General features: G+C 35.7%; 1 protein-coding gene across 1 annotated transcript; it reads left to right on the top strand.

Annotated features, from left to right (window-relative positions):
• On the top strand, positions 1–13,952 carry NAE1 (NEDD8 activating enzyme E1 subunit 1). Its single transcript, XM_084294932.1, has 20 exons — positions 1–78; positions 1,115–1,218; positions 1,309–1,369; positions 2,301–2,331; positions 2,922–2,993; positions 3,278–3,357; positions 4,511–4,620; positions 4,957–5,066; positions 5,627–5,689; positions 5,935–5,998; positions 7,015–7,106; positions 8,389–8,448; positions 8,534–8,667; positions 9,660–9,735; positions 10,078–10,117; positions 11,157–11,243; positions 12,283–12,375; positions 12,765–12,879; positions 12,951–13,000; positions 13,664–13,952. The coding sequence occupies exons 1-20, from the start codon at positions 23–25 to the stop codon at positions 13,771–13,773; spliced, it is 1,608 nt and encodes a 535-aa protein (XP_084151058.1). The 5' UTR covers positions 1–22; the 3' UTR covers positions 13,774–13,952.
• The last annotated feature ends 434 nt before the right edge of the window (positions 13,953–14,386 follow it).

The following is a 14,386-nucleotide window of genomic DNA, read 5'->3' as shown; positions in this document are numbered from 1 at the left end:
CGCATCGCGGGAGCGGGCCGCCATGGCGCAGCCGGGCCGGGCCAGCCTGAAGGAGCAGCGATACGACCGGCAGCTCAGGTAGCGCCGCACCCGCACGGCCTCCGCGGGGCTCAGCCTCGGCCCTGCCTCGCCCCGCTTCTCGCCGCGGCCTGCAGCCGCCCCGGCGGCCCCGTTAGAGCGGCCGCGGCCCCTCGGCACGCGAGGGGCGGCCGCAGGGGATGTGCCCGCGGAGGGCAGGGGGCTGAGGCGGGGCTCGGGGGTCGAGGCGGGTGGCCGTGCCGCCGCCCTGCTGCCGAGGGAGCCTTCGTCCCGGCCCCGGGGAGCAGAGAGCAACCGAGTGGGCTGCGGAAAGGGCGGCTGCGGCTGCAACCAGCCCCGTCCTGGGGCGGGGCGAGCCTGGGTGGGTGGAATTCGCAGCGCCTTGCGCGCGGCTGGGAATCTCACAGAGGGTTTAATGCCTTCCTCTGTGTCTTCAGTAAGTTTTCTGCATGTGAGGAGAGTAAAATCCCAGCCAGTATGAGGTCAGGGGGATTGTGAGTCAGGACAGCGGAGACATGGTTTCAACTTGAGGATTATTGATGTTTTAAGTGCATTGCCTAACCAAGCAACTCCTCCGGGCTGTTTGCCAAGCTGCCCGTACATTTCTGTGCCTTGCACCCCCTCAGATTATAGAATTACCTCATTTATAGTGCAACTTACAAAAAAGCATTCATTAAGTATGTCATTTACAGTGAAACTTAGGAAAAAGCATTCCGTTTTATTTTTTTCCCAAGGACAAACTTTACTTAAGGAGTGTTTTGACCAATTCTGTTTTTTAAAAAGCAAAGTATGTTGCAATAGGGAAGGGTGTGCACATTTGTCTGCTGCAGAGCGTAAGGACAGAGAAAATGAATCAGCAATAAAATAGACTTGTTCTTTAGATGCTTTGAGGTCTGTCACAGTTAGTTTTCTGAAAGAAAGTTTATTTTACTTGATGCTAGTTAGTCCTTCTCAATGGCAAATGGAAAATAGTGTGCTAGCCTCCGTTTGTGATCGTTCAGTTCTTTTTTTTTTTTTTGATCACTTTACTATAGAAAATGAAACACAGAGTGCTTCTGTTTATATCCCAATATAGATTGTGGGGTGATCATGGACAAGAAGCTCTAGAATCTGCCCATGTTTGTGTGATAAATGCAACGGCCACAGGAACTGAAATACTTAAAAACTTGGTGCTACCAGGTAAGTAAGTGTCAGTTCTATATTTGTGTTGTAGTATAGCTGATAAGTTCATAATGCCTAGTTATTCACAGTATTTATTTTTCCTTCAAGGTATTGGTTCATTTACGATTGTGGATGGAAATCGGGTCTCTGGAGAAGATGTTGGAAATAAGTAGGTTTGTTACTGGCTTCTTAACCAAATTGAGAACTAACAATTCCATAAGCAGTTTCATCTCCATGCTTTTAAAGTTACATAAATTTCTTCATAATGCTAAACCTCTATATTTTGCTCCAAGTCTTCCTCTTCTTTGATGTTTGCGATATATACAGCATATGTGATCAGCAAGTTGATGTTAGCTTTTACTTTTTTTCTTTAGCTGCTGTTATTGTACCTTATAGATCTATTTGCTTCATATGTCCGGTTTATAAAGGCAATGGTCTGCTCAGTATGAAAATATTTTTTAATAACTTGTTTGCTGTCCTCAAAACATGAATAAGATTTGCTTGCATTTCAGCATGGTTAAAGTTATTTTTCTTAGTGGCGTAACAATTGTGGTGACAAATTTTTTTATTAGTTTACCATTGTGAAACTGCGACTGATATTTCCTTAGTTTCCATAGCTTTGAAAGGTGTGCAGACGGGGATAGGATAAGAAACTTATTACAGATTAACAAGTTACTTTTTATCTGTAATAATTTTAGATAACTTTCTCTTACAGTTCAGGTACATACCCCAAAATACCTGTCTACTTGTCGGGTTAAATGTGGGGTAAGGATATTTTATTATACGAAGAAATGAGTACTAATGGCTCTTTAATGAGCCCAGTGGAAATGAATCTGTAGTATGATCCTGGCTTCTAGAGGAGTTTGGCATGTCTTATTTTTCAGATTGGTGGCTCAGGCAGTGAAAACCTTCCTTTACAATCTGATCATGAGGAGAACATAATAAGCAGGGAGGAGGAAAGCAGATTTAAAGGGGAAGATTCAGACTTTTTTTTAATATGAGAGTCAACAACATAACATAAAGCTACCTTCTGTAGTGCAGACTGTTTTTTTTTTTTCAAAATTAAATGTTTTTCTTTTTTCTTCTTGTCTCCTTTTCAGTTTCTTCCTACAGAAAAGTCATATTGGTCAGGTAAGGATGTAATAAATATCATTTTAAGTATATTGAAAGAATGAATATATTGAGTAAGTACTCAAATGTAGCGTTGTAATTAATGCCCAAAACATATGTATGGGTTAAAATCCCTGTATTCTTTAATTAAGACATTAATGTTTCATTCCTTGTAAATGAGAAGAAAAGCTCAGTTCTGAAAAAACTGAATGAAAAAAATAACAGGATCTGGTTAAGAATATCATTGGAAGTATAAAGTGGAAGAGAATTGCAGTTGGAGTAAGGCTCAGAACAGAGGGGTGAAGGAGCAGGGGGCAAGGAGGAATCACAAGGACAGAAGAATACAAAAAGCACGAGTAACTCCTACAAGTTCTCAAATGAACCTGGAAATTAATAAATAGCCTTCACATAACTTTTGTTTTGAAAGCATTACTAAAAATAGTTTTAAACAATTGTCTGCTATTATGGTATTTATTTTTTCTTTTGCAAACAGGGCATGGAAAATCTTAGCTTATGAAGAAGTTTGTTTACCATTTAGCATATGTAGTACTGATACACTATATAAACTGAGTTTCAAGAAATTAAATAACATCTTTATTGTTCCAAAACAGAGTCGTGCCCAGAGTGCCACTGAGCTTTTGCAGGAATTAAATAACGATGTTTCTGGAAACTTTGTGGAAGAGGTCTGTCTTAAATTATTTTATAGATTTTTTTTTTTCCTTTATATTGTGAAGACTGTGAAATGGTAACTGTGTTGTGTTTGTAGTAATGCAATTTAAATAGCTTCATGATAAAATGACATTTGAAGAAGATGATTTTAATTTACAAAATAATGCTTAGAATTAACTTTTATCAAATAATTCCAATAATACTGTAGCTTTCACTGAATATTTTACATTTAGTGTTGAAGACTTTGTTATCAGAAATTCTTGTCATGTTTCCTGACATATTTCTCTCTACTGTTCAGAGTCCAGAAAAACTGCTAGACAATGACCCTTCCTTTTTCAATCGGTTTAACTTAGTGGTTGCAACACAACTACCAGAAAGGTAAAGAATCCATTCAAGTTGTTTCTTTTGTATTCATTCAGTGGTAAAAGCAGGTTTCAACTGCAGGTATGTTCTTGCAGGAAAACTTAGGCAAAACAAAAATCTTCCATTGTGAAGGAAAGTTATAATAAATGACTGCATTTTTCAACGGACCTTTCTATATGTTGATATGTAGTTGCAAATCTTGTTCAGATCCATGACTGACTTTTAGGTGCCTTCTCCTGTTTGTGTCAAGTACTCTTATGTAGTAGAAATTGCTTCTGGTCCAAAGTTGCTATAACAATTATTCGTATTATGTAAAACCTAATGGATAGCAGGGTCTGTGATACCTTTGGATTTTTGCAAATGTATTTTACGTTTTGTTGTTTATCATATCGCTCGCTCTGTTTTACCTACATAATAATATTGCATAGATGAACTTCAGTAAGACGCGATGTTCTTGAATGTTTTTTTAACCTCTGGTCTCTCATGCTGCCTTCCAGTAAAAAATACAACTGAAAAAATGACAGCTCTTGTAGCATCAAAATGCTTGGGGGAAAAGGACATGTTTCTGTTATTGTAGACAAGCTTCCTCCACAGGGGAAAGAGGTTGCTGGATAGATGAATTGTTGTATCTTGCTTTTGGAAGGAAGTAGCTGTTCATACTTCAATCATTCTCCTCCCACCCCCTGCCTGCTTACATAAAAGCAATAGCAATTAAGAACTGACTTGTTTCTTACTAAAGCGATCCTTGCATGCACACATTTGGGAATTAATTTCTTAAATGCTATTTAAAAATCTGATTTGACTTGCCTCTACTAGAGGTTAAGTTAGTCTGTGCAATAAACGTATCTAATGTGTTTTCTTCTTTCACAATTCATTGAAAAAAAAATTTTACTTAAGTAACATTTAGAGCATTGGGACAATAGAGTTAAATATGCGTAAGACAATGAATAATCATATGACCAGTCTATGTTAAATTCACATGTAAAATTAGTCTCCGTCAGAAGTTTGATCATATGTGCTTAAAATCATAATAATGATAATGGAATACTCATATAGAAAAATTCTTGTACAAGTTAACTCTTGTAGAAAAATTCTTATACAAGTAACTTTGTGGCTGTTGTTCTCTTATATATCTGAAAAACAAACAAACAAATGTTTTTCCTTACAGTACATTGCTGCGTTTAGCTGAACTTCTCTGGAATTCTAATGTTCCTCTGCTGGTCTGTAGGACTTACGGACTGGTTGGTTACATGAGAGTCATCATCAAAGAACATCCAGGTTAGAGTTCTTTTTTTTGAGATCAAGATTTTTCTAAGTGTAAAGCTTCTAAATGTTATGTCACCTATTTCAACTTTATTTTGTGAGGTACTTAGTATTTGCTAAGTCTTCTATGGTTTGCAGTTCCTTACCAGCATTCTTTAAAAAATGCATAAAAACTATGGACTGCAACAGATAGTTTTGGAGGTTATCTTCTGACATTAAGCTTAGCCTATTATGAAACATGTTGAGAATTCAACAGTTAAACAAACAGGTGATGCACTGTGTTTGATGTATAGCTGTGTTTTGAGGGCTGAGCATAAAACTGTGAAATGCATCATGTAACTTCTTTTGCAGTTGTTGAATCTCATCCTGACAATGCATTGGAAGATCTGAGACTGGACAAGCCATTTCCAGAACTGAGTGAACACATTCAGTCTTATGACTTGGATCATATGGACAAAAAGGTTGGTATGTGGTTTACACTATGGTCTCTAAGACACATGCAGGCACAAAACGGATTCTATGAAAACGCTTCTCAGCAGATGACTTTTTTGGTGTTGCATCTCATCTGAGCAGAGGCAACAGGAGAATTAGTCACGAGGTACTGCTTTTGGCCCAGATATTAAAGTCTGTATTTCAACCTTAAGCAAGGGGAATGCCTTAAGATTACCGAAGGACAATTTGTCTTTAGATTGATTTCTCCCCTTCTCGCCTTCTTTATGATCAATTACTGCTTTACTGCTACAGAGCTTTGTGGTGTGGATATTTGTACATGATATTAAGTTCTGCTTTGGAAAAATATAGGAGAATTTGGCTCATCTACACTTGTGTTAAAGTAGAGGAATAACAATTTGTTTTATAGAATTTAGAGGGTTTTATTTCAGAATCAAAATCCAGAACATGTCCAGTGTTGTAAAATAGTAGAAATGATATTACAAGTTTATAATGAAAATAAGTTCTTAATTCATTTCCTGTTTTTATCTCTTCTAAACTTGACAACAGTTTCTCTGCTTTTCAATTACAGGACCATAGCCACACTCCATGGATTGTGATTGTAGCCAAGTATCTAACAAAGTGGTTCAATGAGGTATGTTGCAAAACAGGATAAGTAATCAGTTTGTTGTTATTACTACTACTACACAGTTATTTTTTCTAAACCAGATTATGATGTTGGCAATATGTTCAAAACAAGACGGAAGCATAAAAATATTACTAAGTGAAGTACAAATGAATGTATGTGAACCTTAACAGACTCCTAAAGTTTAACAGTATGAACACCATGAGTTTAGTAGATATTTTTAAAACAAACTCTTTTTGTGGTTTTAAATTTAGAAAAGTGATCAATTGCCCAAGAGTTACAAAGAAAAAGAAGCCTTCAGACAACTGATTCGGCAAGGTAATACCTCCTAGGAGTGTTTCTTTTTTTAAACTGGCAGAAATATATAAGGCAATATTTGAAAAATAATCAGAAGTTCTCTCAGGGTTAAGTTTAAAAAAACAAACAAACAAAAAACCTGCTGACATATATGATGTGATTCTTTTGCTACATGATAATTTCATACCGATGGATCTTAAGAACCCTGATTTTGCTTATATAAATACATCATAACGGTGTTTCGTACTGTTCACTGTTTAAGATACAGTATGTTTTCATTTGTATGAGAGGAGAGGCATTGAGAAAATTCTGTTGAAAATGCTAATTATCAACATTGAAAGTGTGATAAAGAGGAAAGTGAGTGGCTTTTGACACTGACTTTTGAACTTGAAGTATTTATTTGTTCAGTTGGCCCACCGAATTGTTGGTAGTTGTTGCAGTCCTAAATGACTAGTCAAGAGAGAGATTATGTGGGCTACTGAATATAGTGTAGTCTGTGAACAGACTTCATTTATTCAGATTTTTAAATTTAATACCTCTTGCAGCTGCTAAAATTGAGACTTTTTTTTGAGATCTAGAAATATGTTGTATAAATAAAACATGATAGTTTAGGAATATCATCATTTAAAGATGACCTGTGTGTGAGCTGCTTCTAAGAGTGGTTCTGTTGTTTTCATCCCTAGTTTATGCTAGGGAACTGATCTGCTTGAAAAGTAGTGATGACCTTTGGTGAAGTTTTTAGTAGAGTCCTTTTCCTGATTGGAATTGCTGTATGAGTTCAAAAACATAATGGGGCACCATAGCATAAGTGGCTCACATGCATGCACACACATACAAAGATTGGGTATGGGAAGGAGTGTTAAATTGCTTTTTAGTTTGATCAGTATATCCTGGTGATAATCCTTTTTTTGTTGATGTGTCATAATGCCACAGGGAGATCCAAAACCAATCTGTTCTGTTGGTAAGACCTAAATGATGAGATGTAATTCAAAGAATTGTGGTGTGTGTGTGTGTGTGTTTTTTTTTCCTTCAATAAGGTATCCTAAAGAATGAAAATGGGATCCCAGAAGATGAGGAAAACTTTGAAGAAGCTATAAAAAATGTGAACTCAGCATTAAATACTACAAAGGTAAAACAACCATTTAATATGATAAGCTTAAAGAAATTTCAAACACCTCATTTTTTCAGAACATACTCTTCTAGGACAAAATCTTTTGCAACATCGATATTGAAGTAAAATGGCATTAGTACAACCTGAAAATTGAAATTAAGTGCAATAAAATAGACCTAGACTAGGTGGCACTGTAGCTTATGAAAACTCCTAATTTTGCTTGTTCATGCAAGGAAGCTCCATTTCCTTCATGATGACTGGAATTTAAGTATAGAATGAGTCAGCAACCAGAGTTCATTAGCAGTGTATTGCTGTCTTAAACTTTTACAGTTTGATTTGTGGAGGAAAATCCAGTAGGTGGCCTGGTATAATTACACAGAATTAGTAGTCATGAGTGTGGATGATGTCCAATTTAAATACATTGCTAGGAGAAAGAGTGCTTGAAGTTACGCTGTGTTGAAGCTGCTTACTACAGCACTTAATGCGTATAGAAGTTGGGCTGCAAAAGACTTCTGACTCAGGAAATTCAGAACTTTCCTCTTGGAGAAAGTATATGATATTCCTTTCATAAACTGATCAAGCCTAAAAATTTTAGAAGTGAGGTTTTCATTGTTGCCTGTATCTAATCCTGCAGTAACTCCTGGTTTAAAATTTACCTTAATTTGTCATCCATGATAAGCTGCAAAAGCTATGTGGAGTCAAATCACATTCTGTCAATCTTCATAGGTTACATTCCATTTTTATTTCAACTGTGCTGATACTTGTTTGGACATTCAAGCCTACCAAGAAGGCAGCAGGTAAAATTTTGTGCTGGCATCTGAGCTACTGTAGTCCACTTTCCAGGATATTACTGATTTATTTGAATTTGTGCCAGACTCTGAACTGCAGCAGTTACGGAGTCACTCTCGCTTCTGCAGCCTCCTCTTCACTTCCTAATTCTTTTTGGCTGCTCTGCCTCTCCTAGTTAGGACGGGCAGCTGCAACTGTTAATACCTTGTGCTGATGGTGTGACCGCTCTTTTTTTTTTTTTTTTTTTTAAAAAAAAAACTCTTTCACGTAAGAGATAAAAATATGGAAAAATTGTTTGTAATGGTCTTGATTAGAAGTAGGTGTCTTGTTCTCAGGCAGTGATATTTTTGAATGCATCTGAGAAGCACTGATGGCCAAAGGGTCAAGAAATGCTTTAGTACCAAACTCTGAGGTCACTTGGGTTGGATCCCCAGTGTAATGAGTATTGAGGTAATTGAAGAAGTTAATTCTAGTAAATGGGGTATAAACCCAATTTATTTTTTTTTTATAGATTCCAAGATGTATTGAAGAAATTTTTAATGATGATTGCTGCACAAATCTCACAGAGCAGGTAATGAGTAATTAAAGGTAGGAGTTAATTGTAGAAAAAGTGTTACAAATAACATGGTATACATAACTTTATTGTTCATTTGCAGTCACCCTCCTTCTGGGTTTTGGTTCGAGCTCTGAAGGAATTTGTGGCAAATGAGGGGCAAGGAAGCTTACCTGTCCGGGGCACTATTCCTGATATGATAGCAGACTCCAATAAATTTATCAGATTGCAAAATGTGTAAGTATCTGTATTTTCTATAAAAGCAACTAATAATACTAAAGGATGATGATTTCAGACCTGTGTTTAAAAAAAGAAAGAAAAGGTGGGGGGTGAGGAGGGGCTGAGGAAACCCTGCAGCCTGGGCCTACCTGCTCCTGTCTGCAGCAAATACTATTTGTTATCTGGAACTAGGGCCTAACCCCGAGTCTTTCATACGTGCCAGTTTCCTGATGCGAGGTAGTAACAGATGACTTCTCTTCATTTCAAATCTAGTAAAGATGTTCTTACACACAGTGGATCCCATAGTCTATCTACTGCAGTCCAGAACATTTGCTTAAAGTAGATCACTGATTAAACACAGCTTCTTTATTTTCCTTAATATGATTGTCAGCCTGGTTACAGAAATTCAAGTTTCCTAGATAATTAATTCTAAATATGTAATTCTAATAAATCTCATTGGAAGGCATCACTCTGTAGATAAGCAAGGGCAATGACTTGATGAATGAATATTAACTATAAATGCTAAGCAGCATCAGCATGGATCAAGATTTTAGGAAGGCCATCTTTGAAGACATGTATCCTCACCATAAACTTACTATTCCTGTGCATCATGGATATTACATAAATTATTGGGCCAAGAAGACTTTATTGCATTGTACTGTATTTTCAGAAACTCTTAAAATACTTCATGCCCAGTAAAGGATGCATAGCTGCTGGTCTCATACTTTACTTAATCTTCTTCCAACTGTTAGTAATAGTGTTTTTTTTATACGAACTGGTTTCTAGAATATTTATGCATGTAGCTTGTAAGTCATTTATTTAGTGAACAGCTCAGTTCTGCTGAGTTGTCATACAGGAATATGAGTGCGTCCATGATCTTCAGATAGCTTGCTTCCATTCATGGTGCATGTATCTTACATTTATAATATAAAGCAGGAGGAAATGGTCTTCTCTGTGAAGTCTAAGATGATAATTCTATGCTGTAATTAAGAATATTTTATTATCGACAGGTACCGTGAAAAAGCAAAGAAGGATATTGCTGCTGTGGGTAACCATGCTGCTAAATTGTTACAATCCCTAGGCAAGGTAATTACAAATGTAGGCCACTTGTGACAGGGCAGAAATACTTTTTTCCTGATATTCTGTAAAGAAATAAGTCAAGAGATGGATATGAAAAGAGAGCTGAATTATCTCATTCCCTTAAGTTCTAATGAGATTTAATATCTGTGGTCTGTTTTATTTATCACTTTTGATTTGGTCATATAAAATAAAAGCAAAATACATAAAGAGCTATATTATTTACAAGTTTAAGATAGCCCTTTTTACAAGAATGAGTAGGTAATATCACAGTGAATGTATTAGTATACCCGAAAACATGAATTGTCTGCTCATTGTATTGTACTGGAACCAGTGTATTTTCTGTTCTAGGCACCTGAGTCAATTTCAGAGAGAGAATTGAAATTGCTTTGTGAGTATGCTTGGATTCTATTTCAGTGTTTTGCAGATAATGTAATACTAAACCAACAAAAAGCTTCCGAATGATAGCGTAGCTATTAATTGTTAGCTCACGAGTTGAACTTTTCAGCCATGTGCTTAGCAGTTGCATTCATCATCTTCAGTGTAGAGAACATGCTCAGCATCTTCCAAAAGTGAGTCTGTAAAGGTTGGCTGTAGAAAAAGATGGAATATTTTTTTCAGGTCCAAACAACAGGTAGTAGATAGCCTCTACTTTCTGTAATTATTATCTAATCACTGTCATACATTCTATGATTCAGACTTCTGAGTGTAGTCTCTGTACGTTTCTTGTAGTCTGAAAAGTTAAAACAATGATTCAGGGAATAGTACTGCTTATGGCAGTTAGGTTATGTTATGGATATATTCATGTCAATGGAGCAGCCTGAGTAAGTCTCCTCACAATGGATAGCTTTCCTGTAAGCATGTAGCCAAGAACATGCTGCATTTCCATATCACTTGCTGGAATTTTTAAGCATCTCTTACAAGTCTTACAAGTTACTCATTTGTTTTCAGTGCCAGGTACACATTTTGAGTGCCAGGTGCTCATTGCGTTGGTTCATTGCAGTGATAGTGGAGGAGAACCTTTATTTGCTCATGGCTGTAGTTAAAATATTAATTGAGAATGTGTGAGACAGTGGTAGATATGGTGAAAGATAGAGTATCTGTGTTCATTTACAGCAGAAGCTGATGGTTGTAACTGATGACTTGCTGTAAAAGATGCACACACTGTGAGCTGTTACACGTAGCTGTTAGATAACACAAGAGTTATGCTTAGAATGTGGAAGCAAATATGCACAAAGTATTTCTGTAAAAATATAGACGTAAATGTAGTCTAATAGATGTTATCACTGAGGTACAAGAAGAAACAGATTGAAGACAAACTCATGGTTGTATTGTTTAACAGCGTTTTACAGATCAAAGATAAGATTTATAGATTTAGTAATTGATGATGCATTCAAGTCAGTAATGCTTGTCTTTCTGCATTTTCTTAGGCAGCAACTCAGCTTTTCTTCGAGTAGTGAGGTGTAGATCTCTGTCTGAAGAGTATGGTTTAAACACCTTTAACAAGGATGAAATAAGTAAGTACTCCTTTATGGCGTATACTTTAACTGTGTTTTCAACTTGAATGGTTTTGTTATGAGAAAGAATTATATGTTAGATATACTATTTCAGTATGTAGTTTTATAATTCACCATCAATTAGAATTACATTTTTGTTAACTGTAGAATGTTGATTTCATTTTGATTTTTGAAAGTTCAAAAATGAAGTTACAGAGTAATGCACATTTCATATTTTTCCATTTTTTTTATAGCACATACATAAAACGTTGTCTTTCTTTAAACTTCTCCTTTTTTTCTATCCCTTTTATTTCTGACAGAAATGGAAAGGTGCTTTCACCTGACCAAAGATTTGATAATAATTATGCTGGCCTCTCTCAGTTCAGGTTTTTGTACGTGAATAAAGGGAAAATCTAGTTACATAACACTTTTTTTTTTTTTTGAACCTGCATAAATTAAAAAAAAAAAAAAAAGCTGGAAATACTTTTTATCATCACAACTTGTTTAAATGAAGCTCATAAAAGTTCTCTAAATGTTTTGGACAAAATGTATACGCGTTTATAAATGCAATATATATAGTTTGTACATGTATACATTTGGGAATATTGATAACTTCAGTAAAAGCTCCTTGAATTAGCTGATAATACCTTTTGAGACTTAGGTAGTTAATTTTTAGGAAAACTACTAAATTGTCTTAAGGGATTTAAGACCTGTTTTATAATTAGTCATAATTAAACGTAAGTAGCATGCGTTTCAAAGCCTAAAATTACAGCTAATGAGTATCCTATTTAACACAGCAGCTGTCAGAGTCGAAACATGAGTATCTTCACTGAACAGAAATTATACCAAATATATTAAACAGTTTTGTCAGGCACTCTGGAGTCAAAATCAACTATCTGCTAGATCAGTCGTTTACATTCTTGGTGGCAAACTTTCTTAACAACAGAAAAAAAACGAAGGGTTTTACAGTTTAAGTACGTGGGGAAATGCTTGATTTCAAGTAATTCAAACACTCTTTTTCTGTTTAATCTGTACCTGCTAACCACTTTTCTATTTTCAGTTTCCAATATGGATAACCCAGACAGTGAAGTAGTGCTGTACTTGATGCTACGGGCTGTTGATAGATTTTATAAGCAGCATGGGAGATACCCAGGTATGTTAATATCAGTTGTCGTCATAAGAGGTATGAAAATTCAATAGTTACTACAATACTAGTTACAAACTCCATATATAACATTTGTTGTTTTTTTTTTTTTTCCCTTATTAATGCAACTTCAACATTGCAAAAATTAAACATTATTTTGGGGGGAATTTAAAGAATTTAGATAAAATTGATACCATTGAAATGCATTGCATGGATTATGAGTTAATTCAACTATGCTGCAGTTTGTCATTATCATGAGTAACATCAACAGAATTATTATCTATTGCTATTGGTCTAATATATTAATCTACTTCAAATTTTTTTCTTCAGAAGAAAAATAATTAATTTTGAATGTGGTGTTAAAGCTACATGATGAAACAGTTTTATTTATTTTCCAGGTGTCTACAATTATCAGGTAGAAGATGATATTGGAAAACTGAAATCATGCCTTACAAGTTTCTTACAAGAACATGGATTGTCTGTAGTGGTGAAAGATGACTATGTTCATGAATTGTAAGTAAAATATTTTAAGAGTCACTTTGTAAAACTGACTTGGAAATACTAACTGTTACTTTGCTGTCTAGTTGTCGCTATGGAGCTGCTGAGCCACATGCTATTGCTGCCTTCATGGGAGGTAAGAATGCTATTGTATTTCCATAACTAACAAAGCAACCTGCAGTTGTACTTGCTTGAGTCAGAATCTTGCTGTTTTAATGACTTGGTATTGTCAGAGCAAAGACTGTAATTGTGGACTGTTGTCAAAGATGTAATAAAATTCTTCAGTTGTGGCTCCTCCTAGCAAGGGTTTAAAGTCAGTAAAAGAAACCAAGTAAACTTAAATAATCCCAGTAGATGTGTGTGGTTTTTTTTTTTTTTTTTGTTTGTTTGTTTGTTTTAAGTTTTATTTAAAGGAATACTTATAGTAATTTTAAAAGGGAATATTTGCAATAATATTGAGTGTGTTACATTATTTTAAAGAAAACTGTGTACCATGTTAATTTTAGGTTAAGTAATGTTTAAATGTAATTAATCTTGACTGCTTACATTTTAATTATGTGTAGATACATGCACAGAGAAATTATATGTAGTAAAGTGTGCCTAAAGTTAGATTTGAAGCTTTTGAAGTAATGGCTTTCAGAGCCTCTTCTATATTGGGAAGTACTGAAAGACTTTTTTTTAACTAGGAGTTGCAGCGAGCACTTCTCCAGCAATCCCAGTGCGTACAGTTCTAGATTAAGAACATGCTTTTTAATGGATTTAAAGTATCACCTGCTAACTATATTATCTTATTTTGTAGGAGCTGCTGCTCAGGAGGTCATTAAAGTCATTACAGGACAATTTGTAATTTTTAATAACACCTATATTTACAGTGGAATGTCACAGACTTCAGCAACTTTCCAGCTGTAGAATAACCATCTCACATTTGTTGCCACCAGGCTGTGCTGCTGTGTTCTGTAAATACTGTGGTGGTTTGCCACTGACTGGACTGTTCTGTATTACCTGCAAAATTAAACTTCTTTTGTTTGTAATGATTTTATCTGTTGTTTGTTTTGTTTTGTTTTTCCCCCACTGAGGATAAATAAAATCATTCCCAGTTCTCCTTTTTTTTTTTTTTTTTTTTTTTTTTTAAATCTAGGACTTTTTCTTACCTGTGTAAGAAAAAAATTTGTTTGCAGATTAAGTGGCATTTACAAATTAGTTTTCCTGGTTTGCAGCAGAGATGATTTTTTTCATTAAAGTTGCTAATCTGGTTGAGGGGGGGATGAGTTGCAAAAGGTTAAAAGAGGATGCAAGTGAGGGGAGACCTAGGGAAAGCTGTAGTGCCCTTTACTGAGCCAGTCTGAGGATGTTACGGGAAAGGGTTATGTTCAGAAATTACTTGTTTTGCTTCAGCTGTATTTATCTAGCATGAGATGGTCTCTCTCTCCCTCACTGTGTGTCTGGCAAATGTCGGGTAACAATTAACTGTATGCATTTCATGGTGTAGTTGTAGTTTCCCAAATGCTGAGTACGGAAAGTG

The sequence above is a fragment of the Netta rufina genome (genome assembly GCF_964035555.1).
Source record: "Netta rufina genome assembly, chromosome: 13".
In the NCBI taxonomy this organism is placed as follows: domain Eukaryota; kingdom Metazoa; phylum Chordata; class Aves; order Anseriformes; family Anatidae; genus Netta; species Netta rufina.
This window is presented reverse-complemented; position numbering and strand designations above follow the sequence as displayed.

What these genes read in the sequence shown, in the direction of transcription:
- NAE1 (XM_084294932.1), top strand. Translation starts at nt 23, where the DNA reads ATGGCGCAGCCGGGCCGGGCCAGCCTGAAGGAGCAGCGATACGACCGG. An exon ending in CTTTAACAAGGATGAAATAA is followed by an intron (nt 11,244 to 12,282) that starts GTAAGTACTCCT and finishes TTCTATTTTCAG; the next exon opens with TTTCCAATATGGATAACCCA. An exon ending in GCAGCATGGGAGATACCCAG is followed by an intron (nt 12,376 to 12,764) that starts GTATGTTAATAT and finishes TTTATTTTCCAG; the next exon opens with GTGTCTACAATTATCAGGTA.